The sequence below is a fragment of the Plodia interpunctella genome, chromosome 10 (assembly GCF_027563975.2).
Source record: "Plodia interpunctella isolate USDA-ARS_2022_Savannah chromosome 10, ilPloInte3.2, whole genome shotgun sequence".
NCBI classification, from domain to species: domain Eukaryota; kingdom Metazoa; phylum Arthropoda; class Insecta; order Lepidoptera; family Pyralidae; genus Plodia; species Plodia interpunctella.
The window spans coordinates 2,500,721-2,526,406 of record NC_071303.1 but is presented as its reverse complement, the minus strand read 5'-3'; the positions used below and the strand labels follow the sequence as shown (position 1 = coordinate 2,526,406).

Sequence of the window (25,686 nt, the reverse complement as noted above, 5' to 3'; positions counted from 1 at the left end):
AGAAGGTGAAAAATTTTGTTCAAGGCGTTTGTTCAAACATGATACAACTGCCCTTAGTAAACGCATCTTTTCTATGCCAAGGGTGGCATGATAGATTTTGTCTTGTAACAAAAACGAACAAAGTGGTTAGTAAAGTACACAATCATTCCAAAATCCGTTACACAACTTGCCGGCCCTAACACAAATGAATAGCAAAATAAACATTACTGCTATTTTTTGTTAAAGCCCATTCAAAACCACAGTCCCTCAGCGTGCGTCGTCGATCAAAGGGGACACGGTTGATTTCACCTTCCCGTCCTTTTCTAACAAAATACTATTGTGTATTTCCAGCTCTTTCTATCGATGTCACCGCATCTTAGCGATTCGATTTGGTCGAAGTCGCCGCAGATTGTCGGTACTTACCGGGTCGAGCGGTAAAAGGGTTGCCAGTCGTTTCAAATATGATGACGGATTATTGGTACAAAGAAAACAAATGGTACAAAAAAGAGAAAAAAAAAATTAAATACTTCAGATAACGTGTCTCTTAAGTGTTTTTAACACTCTATGCTTAGCTTTTTTTACCAAACTGCTCACATTTTTCCAATGAAGTAAAATTGATTTTAAATAATTTTCTTGTTACCTTAATTAATACAACTTCTCATCTAGCTGCCTTCAAAATTAATTTAAATTTTCCAATTAAACAAGAACCGGTTCTAATTCTTACATTAATAACTAGCGCTTTATCTATAGTCGGCATCCGGTCAAGCTAATCCCGGATCAAGGCGCAGGTGGCGCTCCCGGACGCCACCGATCATTTTACCCACACTTTATAGACCGGATCGGCCGGCCCGGCGATTTGGCCCAGAAGCGACGAAGGGTTGATAGCTTCAAGAACTCCGTGCTATTTATTCTCTATTTGTTTACTATAACTGTTTAAATGAAAATTTAGAATAATCTTTTCTTGTCCCAGTTATTTATCATAATCACACGCGAAACATATGTACATAAAAAGAAAAACTGCATAACGTAACACTATTTTAAATTTAGAACACATTTAAGCATGTTTTGTTTATTCTTCAAAAAGTTTGCCAGTCACAAAGCTGATTAGAAGTATTCCAATTTTGAAATCCAAGATCTAGCGCCACGTGCGGGTAGTTGTAGGTGGATTGATAAATGCGCGGAAGCACTCGCCGACTAATGAATGGGGTGTGGCACGCACGCCGCATGCCATTGCATTGCAGTATCTACAATCCTCGCTAACCGCTGCCATAACGTGGAGATATTTACGATCTTCGCGTTGTTCCAACCACAAACCGTTCAGTCCGAAGTTACTGCCAACCATTCCAATGTTCTCTTGTAACAAAAACTAGATTACTGTTTTTATTTTCTTTATTTAATAAAAGTAATGTTGAAGTAATTCTTAGAAAACTAAGAATTTATAAAGAATATTATATAAGGGTCTTCTAAGTTCTTTGGGAAAGCTTTTCAGGATTTAGGAGTCCAAAGGTTCAGTTATAGGCCCTGAAAATGAAAATTTCAAATGAGATCATAGGAATAAAATTTAGGAAGGAGTGTACTTACTTAACTTATCTAAGAGCATAATATGGATTAGTAATATCAACCGCATCTAAAGTTACCCTAATTCACCTATTACAGCATTAATGCTAACAACTAATGCTGTAATGGGTGTGCAATTAATCTGTTGGTTTGATGGGCTGTTGACCGTTAACAATCAAAACGTGCCTTTGTCCCCGTTTTTAAAAACGTGCTGCCATAAAGCACGATAGGAGAAAAATGTTGAAGTTTTTGTTTGATATACGTGACCTAAAATAATAAAGGTTAAACAATCAAGCGGCCGCCGCATCCCCTGATACCTCGGGCATTAAAACGGAAAGCAATTTCGCGCGGAGAACACTTGTACTGCGCTCTCATTCCGCCGAGCGGACAGCCAGCCGATTCATTTCCCTGATGGCCAACCATTACACCGGTCAAGATGAATGGATAACAAACCGGCAATTACACTATAAACACAAAGACAATCGAATGTATCCACTAATTGAAAAAGCCACAAAGATCGATCCGTCTGAGAGCACTATATGAAATGAAAGCGCGTGGCGTGACGCGGCGGTTGATATATGAAGTCCATTGACTTTACGAGCGGTGGCGACATTTATTAATCTAGCGGGTCACCTCCAAACCTACGCTTCCCTTTGAATTAATGCGCGTTTGCGACACAGATGACTATGAAAAAGAATCTCCCGGATATAAGGCGATGCGAGTTTTTGTGAGGAACGCGAAGACAGTGATAAAGAGGTTTATAAAACGCTCCCGAGTGAGCGGAACTAAAACGATAATGAAGGAATTAGCGCGTCCGCGTCACTTGGCAAAGAATCCTAATCATAATAACTCAAGATCGTATCGCCGGGGTAGGCGATGAACAAAAGGCGGCGGAGCAACAATGGCGCCCAACGCGGCCCGAGCCGCGCTAACAAATTACCAACCCGCAGATAACTAAGCAATATTAAATCATAGTAATTTGTGGTTGCAAGGCGCAGCCCCTTTTCCAGTTATCTCGGCTCGTGGATGGCTAAGATATTTACTCTTTTTTGATAGGCGCAGATTAAATAAAGTGCGATACAAGAATTTGAATTGTAAATACGAGGGATGATTAACAGTCGGTCCACTGACAGTGGGGAGCGGTATTTAAATCAGTCTAAAGCATAACATGCAGGAGTTGGCAACTGGCAACTCGGCGTGAAACTGCAATTTCGCCGCTCATAAAACAGGAAAGCCGGCAGGGTGGGCGTGCTCAGTGCAATCGCATCTTTTCACTCGGCTCCTTCGGAGGCACATTAGCAATTCTAACCATCGCAATAGTTGCTCGGAAATTGTAATATTTAGTCTTAATAAAGCCATTCGTAACATGGAATATCCGGAGCAGAGAGACTTGCCCGCCACGAGTGCGCTTGAATTTACTGCGCCGCTTTATTCGAACACGTTATGGGCTTTTTCATAGACTGCACCCACGGGTGTAGCAAACTCTTCCCTAACTATCTAAGTGAATACCGGAGCCTTTATAGAACTTCATAAAATATTCCGCTCAGATTTTATAACAAATCAGTTTTTTTTTTAACTTTAACAGGCGATTTGTGAATAATTCTAAGAGGCAAAAAGGAGACTCAATCATTAACAAACATAAATCACTTCGTTCAACGGTCGATCCCATCCACTTCTTTCCCTGTAAGCCTCGTCTCAATCCTCGGAGCCTCATCTACATCAGAAGCCCAAACTCGGTCCGTCTGGCGTTTCCCCCTGTTATTATCTACTGCATCTTTAGTTTTAGTTATCTCCAACAAAGGAAACTTGTTAATTGAAACGGTTTCTGCGGTCCCGAAACGAATATTCAAAATTCTAACCGCTATAAATTTAACACTCGAACAATTCTGGAACGTTCCGAGGCCATTGTTTCTGCGGCCGGGCGGATATAGTATATTAATGAACCAATATCGAGCAATATGAGGGCAGTAACGATTTATATAAATTTACCGAATATACCCCGCGGACAATGGACACTGCCAGTTGGGCGCCATATGCAATCTTTTAAAATATTTTTAAAAGTGCTAGCCTGTGCCAAAATGTTTTAATACGGCACTTATGTAACGGCCGAATGTGGAGGCTTGTGAAAATGTACGAAAAATATACACGCCAAAGTCCATGTAGAGCATTAAATTAAAGCCTGAATGCATGACACCTTTTACGTGAGTTGGAATTTTTATTCAACACCCCGGAGCTCTTATGCCAATTAACGTCCCTAAGTAAAATACTGCAGTAAACTGTTACAGTAATACTAAGAACTGTGTTGAAACTAATTACATTTTTACATAGAGGACCGGCTCTATTTGATTTATTTAAATTTTAGAACTTATAAGTATTTAGCATACAACGAGCGACGTCTATGGTAGGGTTCAGTAAAAATTTAAACGGCGAACCAGATGCAGACACCAAATATGGCAGGGTTGCTGTGGAAATCAGTTACTGCAGTTCGGATGCGCCATCTATTCGAACGTTTCGAAAACATAACAAAAGCTACATCAGCGCCATCTACTAAACGTTTCTAGAATTATTACGAAGCCTCTCCCGTCGAGACGCTCAATCCAGGCACCTTTCTGGTGCACAAACATATAATTTAATGCATAAACATTCCGCTAGATGGCGGCAGCTACATTTTGTAACCTGGTTGTGATGTGTTTCTAGTCAACATTATAATATTAATTTAAAAAATACATTGTTAAGAAAAGTTAGATGAACTATTAAATGTGAATGCTTATACTAAGTACTTACGGGTGTGGTAACGGAGTTCATCCTGAAGAAACTCCGTGCTGGATCTAAATGTCTGAAAAAGAAAATATTGTATACATTAAAATTCATCATTGAATGATGAAAAATATCATGCAAAATTATTGAATGCCTCTATAGGTGGACTTAAATTGCGGCTCACTGAACTCCACAATCCGCATCGCGAAGTTTCCCAAGCAGAAATCTCTGATAGAGGAAACTATAAAATAAAATAACCTGCAAATGCATCGCGTTAATACATTCAATACAGGCAAAGCCGCGGCGTATTTATATAGCAGATATATACGAGTCAATGACCTTCCTTGATCAAAGCTAACGCGTCCAGATTTGTCTAGACTATCATCCAAACTTGAACTTAGAGGATCGCGTTAATTTCAAATTTCGAACTGAGATGGAACATTGTCGACGTTACTGGTAATAAATAAAAAGCGACGAGAAGAAACGAAAAAGAAAAATTGGCGAAAGAATTTCGTGCGAAACGTGAGGGCGGAAGTATCTATTTTATACTTTAGACAAGGGAACGGTCTTCGAAGAAATTCATTATTAAAATGGAAGTTGACTCAACAGACTCCATCCATATTCAGAGCATCATATTTTTATCTCATTGTGTTGGCTATGATTCATAGGTATAAATAAATTTATGTTTATAAACTTACCAAATTAGGCAAGCCGATAGAAATATAAAATTAGTTGTTTGACCGAGAAAATATAATTATGGAACGAATAGTAGCTCTGTACGAGGAACTACTACTCAAACCGCTTGATGTAACCTATGCCAGGTCTATTAAAATATTCCCATTTTTGTAATGACTATACAGACGGACAGCAGAGTCTTTGTGATAGGGTCCCGTTTTACCCTTAGGGTACGAAACCCTAAAACGTGATATCTAGAAATCGATTAAGCATTCGCAATTACTAATCTGGATAGCATCTGGAAGTCTGTTCATTTTCAAGGCCCGTCCCCGAAATCCAGATCAAGTAAATAACACGACTGTTATCTTACCAAATGAATCTTAAATGGGAGTCAGAACGTCGAATAATTCCAAATTCGTCTCTGATATTTATTCTTCTATTTGCGAGTCGCGGTTAGGTAGTTAAATCGGTGGTGGTGTAATGGTGAAGACACCCGTCTAAGAATTATTTAATATATTTTTAATTAATTGTTAATTTATAATGGTTTTACCCGAGCCTAGCCGGGACGGGCCGCTAGTAAATTATATATATTTTTGGAAGAGGGATTTCGATAAAATTTTGTTTTGACCCAAAAAAAAAAGAAAATCAGCGCTAAAGTGGAACATCACTCAGTCGACCTGGATCAACATATACAATACTTTCATTCCAAAATTCCCATGAGAGCTTATTGGTTGCTAAAGCTAGTCATCATACAAACTCAACATTGAATCGGAACTATTAACACAGGATCAATACGTTTAAAGCTAGACAGTTCAATGCATAGCAAACACGAACCGAGTCCCGACTGCCTCAATAATGGAAGTTATGCCCTGATTTAGCACGTAGATTTTTAACGTTTCCACAGCGCCATTATTTTCAGTGAACTGGGCACGGAGAGCGATGTGAGTGGAAACTACTTCAAAATAACATTTCGGTGCCTATATTTAAATCATAGTGCAACAAATACTTAAGGAAATAATAAGGAGACAATCCTTTGAATAAAATCTGCAAAAGGAAATAGATTTATATTGTAAAAGATGGTTATTTGATCAGGAATATGTCGAAAGCACAGATCAAGACACTCAAGAAACTGGTGCTTCCAGTTGACCGAATACCACGAACTTTGGCATGAAGCTATCTATTAAATTATAATTAAAATACTTATATAAAACAAACTACTTATTTTACACCAATTACAAAAAAAAATATCAAAATACAAAAATTCATTTAAATACTACTATTTTCATTCGGTTTGGTTGCGGTTTACCAATAGATAATGATTCCTGAGGAAGGTTTAGATCTATAATTTATTACGTTTAAACCCGAGCGAAGCCGCGGCCCGTCCGCTAATTTTTCCGCGAGTTAATAATTAATGTATTGTAAGTTTTATGGAATTAATATACCACTAGTTGTTCGCCAAGAACTTAGACCTCCTGAAAAGTTGCGAATATTTCAAAAACGACTTAACCGATTTTGATGCCCCACGTACTTAAAAATTCCATCGACAGATCCTACATACGTTTTAAATTTCGTCAAAATCAGACCAACGGTTCGAAACTACGACTATTAAACATCAATTCATATCGAATTGATGTAAATAAGACAGAAATCCGTAGCTAACATGAAATAGAGGGGCAAAGCGCTGTTTTCGTGTAAAGGTCGACGAGGTCCTCGCAAGATAAATTCCGAGTCTGCGTGTGACACGAGTATCATCCTTTTGTCTGTACGGGCCCGTCACCGAGTACACTTTGCGAATACAGACGACTTGATGTCTTGTGGTCTTTCAGTAAATATTTATTTATTCAAACTTTATTTACCAATCCCACTAATATTATAAAGGTGAAAGTGTGTATGTTTGTTACTTCTTCACGCCCAAACGGCTGGGCCAGTTATTATGAAATTTGGTAAATGGCTGATCGTCTCTTCATATCAGAATTTAATATCATACTTTTCGTCCCGAAAGTACGCAATTTTCGTAGGATTTGGTCAAAAAGTCAAGATAATCAACGGCGCTTTATAGATGGCGCTTCTGTACATAAAAACGAAAGTATTTTTTTTTAAATAATTACGCGAATAACATGGCGGTGTGCAGCTCAAGTCAACTTTCGGGAAAAAATTAAGTTAGCGACAGATGATTCATTTTTAAGGTTTTATATATCGTTATGCGTTCGTCTGTCAAAGAACCGTTTTCTCAAAAAAGCTTATGTTATAACTGCTATAGCAGTCCTGTGTCCGACAAAGTGACTGTAGTGTGTGTAAATCGCGAAATTGAACTGCAACATAGAACCAGATGTTTGCATAAATGAAAATACATTAAATTTGAGTTTGCAAATGATCCCGATCATTATACTACTACATAACTATATTGGAATTAACTGAAATCTAAGCTTATTTCGGATGGGCTGTACAGCCTGGTGCAGAATAAACAAATTCGCACATGAGACGGGTTCATCTGCCCTCAACTGTACATAGAAAACAAACACATATTCCACTAAATAATATTCTACTAATATTATAAATGCGAAAGTTTGTGAGGAACATGTGTATGTTTGTTTCTCGTTCATGCGAATTGTACTGGACGGATTGTCATAAAAATGGGTACACTGGTAGAATATAACCCGTAATAACATATGGTACTTTTTATCCCGAAATTCCCACGGAAGCGAAGCCTCAAGGCGCAGCTAGTCACTTATAAATTAAGGCTGTCATTGTAACCAGGCGTAATTAATTCAACCACAAAAGGGGTGACACGGAAAACATGTATTGTGGTGGGGCGTTCTAGAATTCTGATAATGGCTCGTCGCCCGACTCGATTAATCTCGTACCCGAAAACGCGCCATTCTGTTGCACCTATTACTATAAAATAACGAACGTTTAGAAAACTAACTACGCCCCGGGGTTTCACTCTCGTGGGATTTTTTGGATAACAAGTACCCTATGTGTTATTTCAGGTTATATTTTACCCGTGTACCAAATTTCATAACAATTCGTCCAGTAAATTTTGCGTGAAAAAGTAACAAAATATAAATACATAAACACATCCTCAACTTTCGCATTTATAATATTAGTACGATGTACCCGATAATTCAATTAAAATAAGGTTAAAATATTTCCGTGTGCGATAACTCTTTAATTACCTATACTTGCGCACTTTTTCAGTGACTCAGAATGAGTCTTGGCCTCCAACACTTGAGCACGCCAGTGTCCTCGGTTTCGCGCCAGTTCCGGCCAGTCGCAAGCACTTAGTTTATTTATTTCTAACTAGCTACCCACCCCGCTTTCGCACGGGTCCAATATTATGTATTGTACACATATAAAAATTCCTCTCGAATCACTCTTAAAAAATCAATCGCATCAAAATACCTTTCATAGTTTTAAAGATATAAATAGGGACAAACAGCGGGCAGCTACTTGTTTTAAGTATATTAAGTATGTAGTGTTGATGGTTATTTATTTAATTTATATTCTATTTGATTTCTTCTAATTTAAACCGTACTTATGTAACAAACTACGTAATGTAAACTATGTACGTGTTCAAACGAAACATTTTTCTACACGCAAAATAATTTGCTAAACGTTTACAGGATATATTTTCACTACATCGTGTAACTGTAACCTACATAGATTACAGTCACACGATGTGTCCCCTCTGTACTCTCGCTAACGCACTCCTCGACTACACAATATAGTGATATTGTGTAGAGAGTGCAACACAATGCATTTTAACCCAATTATCTCGAGAGCTTATTAAACCAGTTGCCGTTTATGTTTGTAACACTGCCGTGATGGGACTTCGGGATCTCGTCTAACTCCGGCTTCCTAGGTGAACGACGAAACTCTGCACCAAACGACGCCACGCTGTGCACGAGTAACAATAACGACTAACATAAGCCACATGTTAGAAATTATTGGTTGTAATGTCGCACTGATATTACGTGTTTGTCGCTCACCTAGGACCCCTACGCAATACAACTGCAAAGTTAATGTTTCAGATATTATTGGAGGCGTATTGCACATGTTCTAAATGTAGACATTTCAAGTGTTCCCATATGGTTTTATCTTAAATACTTGCAGTTCAAACGTAATTCTGTAACTATTTAATTTACATAAATAATCCAATATTTAGATTAAATTTTGTGAGAATGCTCAGATGGACACTACGGACACACTTGGACGGATTTCACATCCAAGTTCTAAAGGGCAGAGTGGAGCCTACAAAATGACACATTTAACCCGAATGTGCAACGCGACGAAATCCCTAGAACATTATAGCCAGTAAATTAGAAGCGAGCAAAACTAAGTACAGCAAAGACTATTTAAAACTATTCAACATAAAAATTTATGGTCGAATCAATTAATATTATACAAATAATTAAATAACTACGATCTTCAATATTACCTATATCGTTGTCGTTGACGCCACCACTGCATGCATACTAACATTTGCCATAATTAACATTTTTAATTAATATTTTTATGGAGACTGTCATTATCAATGTCAAAATACGGTATTTACGTTTTATTCTAGGACCTCGATAAAAAAATAAAAAGACTAATTGTAAAGCTGGCAATAGACATAGTAAAAACAAGACAGACATAGAATAAATAGATAGCAATCATTACTATTTTTAATCAGATACGTATAGTCATTTTAACAGCCTTTTCAGGCCCGGGTTTGACCTGGCTAGGATGAATAGAACGTTGGAGAGATAAATCTATGACCTAAATAACCTAAAAGCTCACGGGCTTGATACACGACATTTCTCTCCCGGGACGCGTTTTGAATATATCTAGCTGACAGCCGAAACTTCTCGAAATTAATTGCGTATATGATGAGATCTACATCGTAATATGATTATGGCGTGTGGTTCCGCCCTAGAATAGGACCAGTCCGTATATTCACGTGAATTTGGTACAAGGCGAGAAAGAAATAGCTGATAGACAACAATAGAATTCCTAAGGTCGTCACGTCGCATTGACGTCAGGTAGAATCAAAAGATGTTGATACATCTTTACGGTGTTTTACGCCCGGGCTTCGCGGCATCACAGCCCCGAATACAAAAATATGCAGAGATGCGACAGAGAAGATGTTAATGAAATTCATTAACTTGTCCTTCAATATTATGTTTTGTTATGTAAATTCCTTTTATTGTGAAATAGTTACCCTACCCTATTTACCGTATACTACGTCTATAATGCGAATACAACGGTCACAGTCTCTGATAAGAACAATGAGAACGGTAACTACTTGATCGAATCATCTCAAACCTCACCATTAAATTGTCCACGATATCTGCGAAACTTCGTCTTCCAGTGGAGCGGAGCAAGTTCACAATTCGGTACAGTTCTGGCTGAACAGTTAGGACAGATTTCAAACTTCGCACACTATAATATTTTGCTCTATAATCATTTATTTTTTACTGGCTTTGCCAGGTTTCATTGTGTTAAGAATTCCAAGGAAATAATAAAACAACAATTGTTTGGGTGTCTTTGAAAGTACTGGGCATCCAGCCATTAGGAACTCATTCCAATACACAACCAGCCAGGTCACGCTCATATCGAAAAAATATAATTATTTTTATAGGACATATTGTGAGTGCGGCGTGGTCGAGGACGTGTGTGTAATGATCGGACCCCACAAAAACAAATTATCTGCATTCGCTTAAAAAAAGTAGGCAACGCACGCCCTAATGTAGCATGTAGGGTTAACCATCTGGTGGGCCGCATTTCAGTTTGCCTGATCGGTAACAAATTAACTTATCAGGTATCATCCCTATCGTTTTGGTTTGACAAGTCTGTTTGTATGTCATGTTGGCTCGCACTGTAAGCTGCACAAGTTTGTTTACCTGGCCGGCTATTACTGCATTAACATAACCGTTGGGACATTGGCTTGCTATTGGATATCGGCGGAGAGTACCGTTGCATTTAGATTCGATGACAATCCAATTTTGTACTGAATTTGCAAATTAGTTAATGTTGATATGCAAATAGAATGAAAAGTTCACAATAGTTTTGGAATAAATAACGAAGAACCATTATGGAATAATACATTATGATTATTATATTCGCACCTTCGAGAAAAAACCAAATAAATTAATCCACAACTCTTTTCTCACAATAAATTCAAACCAATAAAATGGAGGCTATTAAAATGACACGAATGCTTGAAATGGAAAACAGGCTGTCCTTAATACAAAGTATTTGCCTATGAAAGGAAAAAATCCTGGCTGGAGAGAAAGCATTCCAATATTGTGAGAAGTGGGCTAGACAATACTAAAACATAGATTGGAAAATGGCCAATAAAAAAAAAGAAAAGGCGGCATTCCCTGTTTGATTTCCCCTATTGATGGTATATTTTGTTTTATTGCTTTCTATCGATAAATCGAATAGTGATTTTGTATCTCGATGCTTAGAAGAGGCTGAAAAGGGATAAAATGACGTTGATCTTGGTCAAAAAATTACAATTATGTGCGACACATTGCGACTTTATTTAAAAGTCCTGTTTTGCCTTAAATACTGAGCGGTGTAAACATTTTTACTAAAAATCTTGTTTACTAAAGGGGTTTGCCAAAATCTTATTTACTAAAGGGGTTTTCCATCAGGCAATCCGCATGCTCCTATGTCCACTATACTATTAAAAATAATCAAGTAACATAGGTACATAAAGAAAAAACATAACAAAAAAGAAAAACGAATTGAGAACCTCCTCCTTTTTGCGAAGTCGGTTAAAAAAGTCTAAATTATGATTACTCAGGCTTATTTAAGTCAAAATGCGATCGAATGAGCATAATCTGCGCTGTAATACGTTTAGCCTCTGTTAGCCGCTTCCATGCAAGCGGTGATTGTTACAATGACGATTATTACCTAATTTGGACCAAATTTGATTGAAGCTTGTTAGAGCAGAGTTTATTACATACGGCTACGAACATGAGTATTATGAGAGTTATTTTTGGTTTACGATAACGCTCATTTTATAGCAGTTTTAAGTGCTACTTGACATAAATATAAACATTATTATAACCATAATTATCTTCTCATTACGACGTTGAATCGATTCGAATGTTTCTGGTAAAAGTCGACTTCAGCTAGAAATATTCGGATCGATTCGGACGGATCAGTTATAGGGGCCCGATTCTCACGCAATCGCAGTTAATTTTACCGATTTTAATCTTTTTTTGAAAGATTTAAGTTATCCCTGCGTGGTATAACTCCGGTGTTTATATTACTGTTTCTTAGAGGTACTTCTATAGATGAGTTCTATGAATAAAATTTGTATATCAATAAACTAATTCACAATCGAAAAAGTTCGACCAATAAATGCGTTCGATGAAACTTTACTGTGAAAGCGGAAATAACTGTTAAACCTTTAAAACAATTAGAAAAAAAAATGAACGTCGATTATGCCAGATCCCAACCAAATGGTTGGGTCAAATCAATTTGAATTTATAGTTTTAACATGAAAATTCATGTTAAAACTATAAATTCAAATTGATTTAAAAGACGGCAACAATTGTAAATGGTCATACATCCCAATCTCAATCTAATAATAGTTAGCAAATGCTGCAGCGGTTATGCTAAACAAGTATAATAGCTTGCAACTTGGTACACAGTATTAGGGTTGCTTCACACATAAAATTGAGAAAACAAACCTCCCAACACACTTTTCGTCCTTTAGCTAATAATATTCGTAAAGTGTATAACTTACATAAAACCAAAATCACCACCCAATCTGATTAATTCGAGAATATAAGAGGGAATGACATAAAGCAGGTGCTGAAATAACATATTTCATATCCCGAATCAGTCACGAAAGCGAAGCCTCGGGGCGCAGCTAGTACACATATTAAGTTAGGTAAAAGTTTATTCCTGAGTTTCGGTTTAAAGGATGAGAGAGGCAGTGTAATTAAATTGCTGTCGTAAAAGACCCTTGGCTACAAAATCACATGTGACATCTCTGGTGTTGCGGGCGTCCAAAGTCTGCGGTGACCACTTCCCATAAGATGGACCGCATGCTTGTTTTACCTGTTTGTTAGTATAAAAAAAATATGAAGCCTGATAAGAACATCATAATTGTATATGAAGCGACTTTAATAGAAGACTGTTTAAATACAAAAAACCACGATGTACAAACCAACCTCACACCTGGAACGTCCCTTTCGAAACATGTAATGTATCCGTGTAAATAATATAGTGACATAGTTACCCCATAACGAGAAGTTTGAAATCTGTAACTATCCTGTTAAGATTGAATGACGTCGTGTTGTGAACTTGTGTTAGAAGCAGCAGTTTCGCAAATATCTTGTAAAATTCAATGATTAAGAGTGGGTTGTATAGGTCGTCTTTGAAATTAACTTGCGTGCGCAGAAAAACGCAATTATCTACGCTAAACGCAAAGTACTCTAAATTCGAGATGTTTTACTAAGGTATCATGCCGTTTTAGTTTAGTAAGTTTATTTAGAATGTGAAACGATTATAAGACCATGTGATTGGCTTGTAATGTTCTTTTACAAAATTGATCACCGTATCCAACGCAGCTATAATGTCAAACCGCCCCAGACAAACTATGCGAAGCTCACAACCGCATACAGCCTACTATTTTAATATTCTAATCAGGTTTAACTTAGGACAAAGGTCCCAAGTCGCATAACTTTAGGTCTTTCCCAAGTTGCGCCACTATTGCACGTGACCCATTTCGGAGGTACTTGGAAAGCGTTGCTACAAAAAGAAATATATTGATTTATTCCATCACATTTGAATGCCGAGTTTATCAGCACCTTTACGTATTAGTAAACGTCCCGGCGAATTGCCGTCTATCACGAAATCCACCGATATCTCACCTCGGAGCGGAGAGACGTCATTTACTAACAATTGGCCGAGCTCAAATACACGAATACAATACAGTCATGTCAATGTAAGGGATCATTTTATTATGTGAGACGTGTTTGTGGAGAGCGATATTTGTGAGACGCAACACAATATTTGGAGCTATCAGATCACAATTGAATTACATTTATTGATGGATAAATTGAGATTACGAGATTATTTAATATTGTGTGTCGAACACAGTCCATTATACCTCGATCAAAAAAGGTACTTATTGTAATAATAAATGAGCATACAACTACAAATTCTGAGGCCTTTGCCCAGCTGTGGGGCACCAGATGGCTCTATCTGATAACACAGTCATTTAAGTATTAAAAAAGTATTATTAAACAAGTCGCCCTTTTGTCTGTCTTTTTCTAAGCTTTCTTCTTTTCAAACACGCAACGGATTTCGATGCAATTTTCACTGCTAATTACACAATTTATTCCCGAAGTTTTTTAGAGCGAAGCCCCGGAGCGCAGCTAGTCGATTATAAATCATAATAAAATAGTTTTATTTTTATGGTTTCTTCAAAGTAATTTCCATTTAACCAGTGACAGACATCATCATTGTTCTCGTGACTACAGTCTTCGAGATAAATCCCTTTATTCGGTGTATTACCAGAGGACTTATCGAACAATACGGTACGTGTTAGCTCCTTGCTGTAAAAGAAACCCTTATTATTCAAGGTACTTTGACTAAAGAGATTTTGTTTTACTCATTCATAATACCTTCAGGCTGGGTCTACAACGTTACACAAATTCGCGAATCTTTAAAAGATTTCATGTTTTCTTTAATTAAAATAATATGTTGTACATGTTCTTTTAACCTTAAACCGAGACGAAATCTTAGTGTATTTGCTAAGTTCTTTTTACAATTTTACGTTACGTTCGTAATCAGCTTATACACACAGATAGACACACAGTAAATAAAATCCCATCCAACATATAGTCTACAAAAATAGAAACTTAACTACAAATTGCTTGAATAGATCATAGGACCTAGTTGTTATTTAATTTTAAATTCAATTAAGGAGTATATTTATTTATTTCTCAATCTCTTGCATGAGTATGAAGAAAGCATGAATTTCATTCAATTCTTATATTGCCTCAAACACATTATATAGTTAGCTGTGAGAGCGAGGGAGGTAAAGATTGCGTGCATGCAGCAGGGGTGATGATAAGGACTGATAAGATACCTTATCAGGATATCAGCTACTGACTGGAAAATATCATCACCATAAAAGGGACTCATCATTAGAGACTACAATACAGAAATATAGATAGGTTTTTAGATTTTAATTCGCCAGTTTGCTATAGTGGAACGTTAGGTCCAAACCAGCCCAACTGGAAGATCGTACAACACTGTCATTTGCATAATTGACAACTGAGTCTGTGTCAATTACACAGCGTCAATCCCCATTATTTACAAGTGAAGCTAAGACATTAATCTATACTATTATTATAAAGAGGAAAGCGTTTGTGAATGTTTGAGGCGGATAATCTCCGAAACTACCGATCATTACAAAGCTGTCCAAGATTGCTATAGGCTATATTTTATCTCAAAAATTCCACGGAAGCGAAGCCCCGGGCAAAATCTAGTTTCAAACAAAGTTGTAGATCAAAATGTCTCCTACACACTGTCATCGAACTCTGACAGATTTCGATAGGAATGGACGTACATTACATAGTTTGTACGTAAGCTTTTTATTATCGCAAGAAAAAACCAGCAATGTAAATCGAAACTGTTTTCGACAGTCTATTGCGCGCTTAAATCAATCAATGACACAATTATGAAAATCGAATTGACAGCTGCTAATTTTGGCTTTAATTAGGAAGTCTTGTTTATCGCGATAAAATATTGGTTTTCAGCACCGATCAGATTTAATAGTAAGTGCCTGATGTCATTGTAAAGGATAAAACGACTAAAAATGTAAAAAAAGCCCTGACTCCGAAAATACTCTTTCAATTATTAGAATATTCTATTAAAAAAAACTTTCAATTAATAGATCAAAATCGGTTCGGCCTTTTGGCTGCTACGATGCCACGGACAGACATACATACAGATACACAGACACGTTAAACTTATAACTGACTACATAAGGGGTCCTGTAGTCGGCATTTAAAAACAATACACATGAGGATATAAAGTTAACCAATAACCTAATTAATTAAACCATCGTAGATTAATGAAACCATTAAAATCAGGTTAATTCAAAAGTCTTTATTACCTTCATTAAATACTTATCTTTACTATCAGGACTTTTACGATCTGTTAACGACTATATGATTGTAGGTATTGTACTTTAGAATGTAAATTAAGTTGTAGTGAAGCGTGATTGAAAATTTCCAGGAGAACTTAATGGTAAGTTTAGTAAAAAAATCAAATCGTTTTAAACATAATTCGATCACCTTTATTTCTACTGTGAAGGACATCGGTTGTAAAAGCTGTGTTATTTAAAAATCTACACAGGCTAGAAAGCTATCCTATTGTGCCCTCTTGAGACACAACTAATAGTAATTGCAATGTCCATAGCCAGCAGAATTAATCGGACCCTGTGATCAACCCGTATCGATATTACGATTCGCTAAACGATGTTGCCATCACAAATTAAAGATAATAAAGAAAGACCAATATCGATATATTTTTTATTTCTTTCTTTAAAGTTGATGGCACAAAATACAATTTAGTAAAAGTATGAGAGGTTATATGTATTTCATGCTAAAAGTTTTATCTAAAAGTCAACCAATGGGGTAATAAGTATATCTGTTTCTTTTAGTAAGTAATCAGAATCCTTAGATCGGCTGACGAAGGTTTTCGCTACCTCAACGGAATACAAAATAACCGGTCAAGTATGAGTTTGACTTCGAATAGATGTAGTTTATAGTATGGAAAAAGACATAGGGTACTTTTCATCCCGGAAAAAAGCTGTTTCCGTGGAAATTTACGCGGGTGAAGCCGCGAACAACAGCTAGTACTTTATAATTACAATTCTTAGATATTTTATACAATTCAGTTGGCACCTCTAATTTATCGCATCTATAATAAGCTAATTATCACCATGAACACGGTGACACCTATTTGTTCTCTATTTAATTTACAAGGTTACTGTATGTTACGCACGTCTCCATCGATAGAGATAGGATAATATGTGACCGGGTCATCGGCCGGAGTTTGATAACATGCCAAACGCAATGTAATCTAACCGTAACTCCTGGTTAACAACACTAAGCGTGCACAGACAAACCAAAAATAAATGCAGGTGTGCAGGTTACCCGTGGGAATTTCTGCAAAAAAAATGTTCTGAGAAAACGTGTCGAGTTAATAATACGTATTTCCATCTCAATGGATTTAACCATTAAACCGAGTGTGAGCTTTAGGAATTTACTTCTTGTACCATCAAGGAGCAATAAAAGTCGTCACAAATAACCATGATGACTCGAAAATATGAAAAACTTTAAGACAACTACCATATCCTACCAGAATGGTAGAACCAGAATGGAATATAATAATAAACACACGTGTGATTTGTCCTAATTTATTTATACATGTGACATTCCAAGAGAAAAGGTACCTTATGTATTACTTGTTCATTTTTATTATAACGAGATAAACCAAATATTTCAAAAAAAAAATTCAAAATTATTTATTCAATAAGTACAATTTGTTTACATAGAAACGTTGTTGGAGTCTACTTTTAAGTAAAGGAATGCTTGTGCCAGTAGACCCCGCTCTTCCATATCACTAAAATATAAGTACCTACATAAATAATAGTTAAAACTGCATCAATATCCGATGCGTGGTTTATAGAATAATGCTTAGGAACAAACAGCTGTTATTTTATAGTTACTGGTATCAAAAAAAAATGTATGTGTATTGATGATGATGTACATGCATAATACGTCGCGCGTCGTAGGTATCGTAAACGACTGCGGCTCCATCTATATCCTTTTCTGGTGGAATGCCAGTATGGTTGGAGTGGCAAGAGGATTTTTTCTTGACAATTACCTAACACTTATAGTAGACAGATTTAAGCCTAATTTTGAAAATAAAAATGACATAAGTAAAAACTCAAGTCAAAGTTAAGTAAAAAAGCATGTGTCACATGTGTACATTAACAATCTATTTTAAAAGATTTTAGCCTAGAAAACAACTTAAATCTTTTTAATTACTTATGAGAAACAACAGATGGGAGAACATTTTTCGATGGGAAATGTTAGTCTAAAAATCACACTTACTGACATCAAAATATATCGTAATATGCAGAGTACAAGGACAAACCTCGCCATTAGAATAAGCGAGAATGTGATTGTATGATTCATACCGTAAATCAACTCTTAATACATATTGAGGCCACAGTTGAGAGGAAGTGTTTAATATTGTGAAGAAAAGCACCTATCATTAAATTAATGATGTCTTGTGTCTGTCTGAATGTATGTAAATGTTAATATTTTACTAATTTAGAAGTCTTGTTGGGACAGAATATTTTTTTGCATTAGGACAGAAAAAATGCATATTACACATATACGTCAAATACACTATACAAAAAAAAGTGATGTTTTTTTTGTTTTAGTGTAGCAAATATTTCTTGTAAGTTCTAATCTATGCAATGCATTAAATGTTGCATTCAAATCGATCTGAAAAACTTTATATTCTACCAATGAGTTTTTTTTTCATGTGGTTGTAGACTATTAAATAGCTCATTTCCCGAGGATGGTTTAGGTGTCTAATTTACGTAATTTTTACCCGAATGAAGTCAGGACGGACTGCTAGTTTTACCTAAATTCATTATAGTTTGAAAGCACAGAGCTGTGTCAAATACTAGCACAAACACTAGTAACCCCTTTTGCAAATGATTTGTAGTTAATATCAAATAAATATCTAGGTACACGGTGACTAAACAATATGACCTCAGATGTCATGAGACCTCGGATGACCTGGGTTTGTGATAACCAACTGTCACAATACAGCTTCCTATTTATTGGGGACACTGGTGCCAGTACCAATCAATCAGTCCTTCAGTACTGACTGTATAGTCAGTATTGGAGGACAATCAGTCCTCCAATACTGACTGTATAGTCAGTAAGAAAAAGTATAGTCAGTGGAAAGTACTGACCGTATAGTCAGTATTGGAGGACTGATTGTCCGGTACTGGCTCTATTCACCAATTTTTTCGGAGGAACTTCCTTTGTTAACATCTGTTATTGCAAAAATAGTATTTGTAAGTACATATGTTTGCGCTCACAAAACCAACTGATTGAAATTCGATTCTATATATATAACTAGATGTTTTACCCGGGGCTTTACTCCTGTGGGAATCTTTAGATAAAATATAGCCAATAGCAATCTTGGATAATGTACCTTTCTAATGGTGAAAGAATTTTTTAATTGGTTAATAGTTTTGAAGATTACCCACCTCAAACATATAAACTCACAAAGGCTTATCTCTTTATATAGTAATAGTATAGATAATTAAAAAGATTATTATGATATGAGCTTGACAACCTTTACAGATAAACTATCATCAATCAATACATAGTTTGTTAGTAAATATTCAATTGAATTAAATTGTATTATTACTAAAAATTGTGGTTGGCAACAGACGGCTCAAGATGGAAATCTGTGGAAGACTTTACCCAGTAGTGTGACACTTAAACTTACACTAAATTACTGAAATAGTTCTAAATATTGTCTATTTATGAGACAATCTATTCTCATGTTGGTAATTATATCAATAAATTGGAAAAAAATATGATCTTGATTTTAAACCAAATCATTAAAAAATTATTGAAATATTTAATTATTTGGATGAAGACATAAATCCATAAATTTAAAAAGGGATCCATTTATAATGAAACTCAAAACTTTAAGTTATCATAAATCATGATCACACATGGCATGTGAATCATCATAATAAACATACACATGTGTGTTTCATAAACACTGGCTATTCCCAAGCATACTGGCAGCATATTGAAAAAATAAAACTGTTTATTATTTTAGTTCAAAATTGTTTCTACAGGATATCTCTAATGTTTTGATATTAAAATTATTACTTCTGAACTACTTACTGAAGTATGATGAGATTGTATAAAATAGTGCTTCTGAAAGTCTTTACATTTTCTTCTATGCAAACTAATAAAATTAAATATTATCTTTTTGTATACTATCATTAAGTAGAGGTAGTTTTCAAAATATTTCGCGTTATATAGGTAGGTACTATAATCTCAGTATGTTAACATTTGGTCACAAAATATCAGCTGTTTTACACAGGAGTCAATTAAAATACATAGTATCAGTTAATTCGATAAGTCGATTCACTTTGATTACTCTGTTCACAACACAATACTTAACAGTGAAAGCTAAGAAATATTATAGTGTTCTTGTAAAAGTTATCATTTGGTGATATTGATAACCTAAGATGCCTTGCCTCTGTTCACATCACCACTTGTCATTTTTAAGCCTCAAAGATGTTTTCTTTACTTTATATTCAGTAAATAATATATTTAACCGGTCTAGTTTGTAAATGGTTTACATAGAACAGCAAGAAAACTAAATTAAGGGACGAAACATTTTAATAACTACATACCCTTATATGTATACCGTAGATATGAAATGATCCAAGCGTTCAGCACCCAAAAACATTATCACGAAAAAAACACACAATTCACAGTTTTCACTAGCACATAACCATTTATAAATTAATAAATCCACACCCGCGCAAATGTTAAAATCAGTTTCTTATTGACATAAACACAAACTGAGCGTCCGCCATATGCAGGTACGTTCGGAACATACGAACCTGTCAAATTTTAATACCGACTGACTAAGATTCGTTCAAAGTTACCTGAGCAGTTTTTACACATTTTTTGTGTTTTCTAACAAAATAATTGTATGAAACTTAAAAATACAATATCATTTACTGTTATGCTTTATGTATTTATAATTTAATTGTAATTAAATAGGAAATAAATTAATAATTAAAAGTAAAATAATTCATAAATAAAAAATTCTGTGTTAGCACGTTTCGAACGATCTGTATTTCATACCTCACTTCAGCCGGATGCAGATAACGTACAAACTTCACTTCACTCCAATCCCGACGAGCTTTGATTTCGATTTACGGAAGAGTGTAGATGCAGGAGTGAAAGAGAACGGCGATATAGTATTTTTTAAGTCAACGGCCTCTGTGAGCGTACTGAAGAACGAGATATTTTACTAAGCTGTGGTTTTCTCGTAGAGTTTCGTAGCGATCTTGTAACTCATGCTACGAATTAAATTTTCCAAACGAATATATTTTCTTCCGACCGAGAAAAAAGAATATGTATGAATATAAATTTTTGAATAATTAAATGTTGTTCTTAATGATATAGGTATATATAAAACATTAAGTTCAAATCATTTATTCAAAAATTAGATCTTCACAGGCACTTTCAAGCTTATTATTTATTATTACGGGGTAGAATGTCTCTCTCTCTTCTTTGCGTGTTCCGGGTAACATTTGGGGCTGTAATGCCGCGAAGCCCTTCTAGTCAGCGAAAAAATATACCTTATACTTTTTAAAATTCAGCTGTAATTTTCAAACTGGCCGCCAGTAGTCCAACCTTGGGAATACTGTTGTTGACTGTCAACTGCCAGGCTATGTGTCAGTCGTCACGTATAACATCCCCGACAGGATATGGAGTGAATGCAACCTCACGTCACACAAAAGCAGACTGTATTGCTATTTATTTATATGTCGAGTGTGTTATTGCTAACACTGGTGTCAGATTTTATTCAAGTCGCCTAAAGGCATCTGACATGTATTTTACGACTACCTACCACCATCTAGTGGCAAGTAGTCGCATACACACTATAGTGAACTAAACTGTCCACCAATATGCAGGTATCCTCACGATGTTTTCCTTCACCGGAAGCAAGTTGTGGTCTCTGAACTGAAACTGACATTCAAACTCATGTGACACGAGTAGGTTTCGAAACTGGGACCTTTCCGTCCACAGGCGAACGGTTTTATGTTATGATAATTAATTACCTGGTTACTAATATTATTCATATAAGTAAATAATAAATAGGCACGTCATGAATACTGAAAGAAATAAAAATCAAAATAAATTACTCATGTATTGTATAACTCGAGAATCATGTAAAGATAATTATTATAAGACGATAGATAAAACAGAATAATGGGTATTGTGAATTAACTATAATCACAATAAGTACCTACTTGACTCTAATACTGACGTGTAGTTCCCGCCCTGGAATAGGTACTACAGTACCTATTCCAGGGCGGGACCTATTCCTATTACTTATCTGTCAGTATCATGGATATGTTTACGCTCAGTATTTGCCCGGTTTCTTCCCAAATTCTATTAGGGTCTCATCTATTAGGGTTTGCGACGTTTTGTTTAGGAAGACACTATAATCTTTTAAATGCGTGACAAATCTTTGAAATAATACCTACATAGCTCTAATTTTATGGCAACCATGGCGTAACCGAGGGTTTAACCCAGGTTATTTCAAGGTGACCCATGACATCACTCAAGGTTGATTTATTAACAGAGAGCGAAATAATAGCATTCGTTTAATTAACCACTTAAAAATCTATTTAAGAAAATTTATGGCAGTTTCGAAGACGATAAAAATTATATGATTTATTGAACAGATTTTGATTTGAGCGGGTCTCATGCAAGAAATACCAAGTAATACCTAATACATGTAGAGAATACAGGCACCAATTACGTTTATAGAATTTGTTTTTAAACAACTTGTTTTACTTTCTCTCTTATCTCTGCATGTTCCCGCTTGCGTTCGGGGTTGTGAAGCCTCGAAGCCCGGGATCAGCGTTAAAAACCTTAATATATTGAAGATTCCACTGTGATTTCACAACCTGCGAGGGTCTGAACATATCACCATTCTATGTCCTCCATATGGAGTGGTCCTATTCCAGGGCGGGAACTCACGTCAGTATTAGAATCAAGTAGGTGATTGTGATTATAGCTAAATGACAACACCCATTATTCTGATTTGTCTATCGTCCCATAATAATTCTCTTTACATGATTCTCGTGTTTCACATAACATGAATGTATTTTGATTTTTATTTCTTTCAGTAAATGACGTGCCTATTTATTACTAAATAATAATAGTAACCAGGTACATAATAAACTTAAAGATGGCACAGGTACAAATTAGTGCGCGACAAACTTTTTTTTTCTCGCTGTATACTGACCAACCAAACATGCAAATTTTAAACACGTACCTCTATATGTACTATGCGTTTCCGTCATCATAATGTAATTCGAACCCCCTGTCTCTGCACAGACAGTAGGACCCTCCAAAATACTTCGAATGCACCCTAATACAGTCCATTCGCTTAGGTATGGTAGCTTTTCGTATACGGAACCCCCGATGAAGACAGGTTTACAGGTCAGAATTCGAGGATTTTTTATTGGAATCAAATTTTTGCACAATAGTTTTTTAGGTTCATTATAAAATCATTCAATTTTACATGTATGCAGAAGATGTTATAGGTGCTAAAATTAGTTTCGAATTATACATATAATTCTGTGTATAAAAAATAAGTGACTCTGAAAAAAAACGGGTTGCACTCCGAAAGTGCCGGCAAAAGTGAAAACTTGAATATTAACGTTGTGCAATTTTGACGTCTTACGAATTTACGATCAGGGTCACGTGTCCTGGCGCGAATTAACATGTTTTTACTCATCGCAAAAAGTGCACAATGCCTCTAAAGAAGTTTTCACTTCAAAAAAAAAAATCGGCGAAAATATTGCAAAAATTACAGAACTGATAATTTTTCAGAACAGTTTACGCCGACTGCAGGTTCCAGGATCCATGCAGGTTAATTTGAAGTGCATCTGACTGTACTAATAAGGCTACAAACATATTGGCATGTATCTTTACAAAGAAACTGGATGTTGTCCGGGGCTTCGCTCCCGCAGGAAATTTGAAGTAAAATATAGCCTATAGCATATCTTGTATAATATACCTTTCTAATGGTGAAAGAATTTTAGAAATCGGAGATTACCCGCCTATTAAATAGTATAGATAAAAAATATGTGTGAGTGTTCCAACCGTAACTTAGTGAACAAACTGTAACCACCTTGCATTCCGTAAAACCCCATGTTACCTATTGTGTTTATAGTGCCCATGGGAAATACCGGCCGTGTTAGTTGTGTGATGCGGAGTCTAGATGAGGGATTTCATTCGGAGAAAAAATATATTTTATTTCTGTTCGAGAAAGAGGAAGTAGCAAAAGCGTGGCTTTTCATTGAACAGTTTTCATTGAATTCATGAGCTTGTACAACTACTGAGCTTCCATGCGCATTTATTTGTATGAAACTCTATATATATTTTAATCATAAATCAAAAAAGAGAATAACACACACATCACGACAACATGGAAAATGATATTTTTCAAATTGACCTGGGTCTTGGACAATATAATATCGTTGAGTTAGTATCCCATAACACAAGTTTCGAACTTACTTTGGGGCTAACTTAATCTGTGTGATTTGTTATAATATATTTATATTTCGCCTATTATAACCTTTCGTAAAAAGAGCGTGAATATCTGAAAAGCCTAGAAGTAGATGCCCAAACATGACCCTTCCCTCGGGATAGTTTCCAAACAAGTGAATCAAAACTTCGCGAACCTATGTTTGAAATACCTTACCTTTTTAGTTAATTTGAACAATGTACACGGGACGTACACGTAGCGGTGGTGTTGTAATGGTTAAAACGAATATTAAGAATATAAATATTAGACCTTGCGTGTAACTCCTTAGACCTCATCTCTGCTTTCCATCGGGCTATATTAAAGGCCAAAAGCACTCAAATTTCTAGATAAAAACATTACGCTCTCGTGTACTTTATTGCCATTTTACCCAATAGCTGTAAAACAGCCGGGATATAAAATAAATAGCGCGTTTAATGCGAAACAAATCGCTATCCACACATCACGCTCTACTTGGTCGCCCGCCGCAAGCCGCTGCGCATTCGGAAAATGCGTTTAATATCTGCTTAAACTTTTTTTAAATATTGTACTTAGTACTAGCCAGTATTTTTCCTGCTAAATAATGTTGACAATTGGTCAGGGAATTGTAGAACATATGTATAATCTAGGTAAAATATACTAACTACATCCTGACATCAATTTGAATAATCGACATCCATTTGCGGCTTTCGTCACAGTCGAGTAGAAATTAGTAAGGACTTACTGAAGTAAGTAGGCGCCCAAGCACACAATGGCGTCGCCAGTCGATGGACCAGGGTGGGCAAATTTATATAAATACCTATAATGTGAAAAATAACAAAAATAAGTAGTCAAGTACCTTATAAACCTATAAAGTCTAATCACACAGATTGAGTTGGAATTATCCAAAGTATGTTAGAGACTGTTTTGTTATGATATTAACTTAACCTAAATATTTTCGTTACTTTATTTTTACCTAATACTACATTTTATAATATACAATGAAAACAAGCAATAGTACATGAGTTAAATTATTCGGAATACTAGAAATTGAATTGGTGAATTCTTTATAATTTTGACCTACTCGGGAACGATCCATAGGAATGAATTTTAGGAATAATTTAAAGCATAAACGTGCAATGTGAATAAAAATAAAAGTACACGATATATCGATAAAGAATGCAAAAATTACGGAAATATTTTTTAGAATGTTACGGAATGCCCCTCCCTATTAAACCTGGCAACGCTATCAAATGAGTATATATAGCGTATATAAGTATCCTTACATCACATGACAGACAGGAACCGAGCTATTGTCGTGGTAAG

At 35.8% G+C, this 25,686-nt stretch overlaps 1 protein-coding gene across 5 annotated transcripts in view; it reads right to left on the bottom strand.

Moving 5' to 3' along the window:
• Lar (Leukocyte-antigen-related-like) overlaps window positions 1–20,663 on the bottom strand; it is a 360,684-nt gene extending 340,021 nt beyond the window's left edge. For all 5 annotated transcript variants that reach the window (XM_053750781.1, XM_053750784.1, XM_053750782.1 and 2 more), the window contains exons 1-2: window positions 20,459–20,663; window positions 4,321–4,372 (exon numbers count right to left, since the gene is read on the bottom strand). In XM_053750781.1, the coding sequence (XP_053606756.1) occupies window positions 4,321–4,341 (21 nt within the window). In that variant the 5' untranslated portion in view covers window positions 4,342–4,372; window positions 20,459–20,663. The remainder of the gene's footprint in view (window positions 1–4,320; window positions 4,373–20,458) is intronic.
• Between the last annotated feature and the right edge of the window lie 5,023 nt (window positions 20,664–25,686).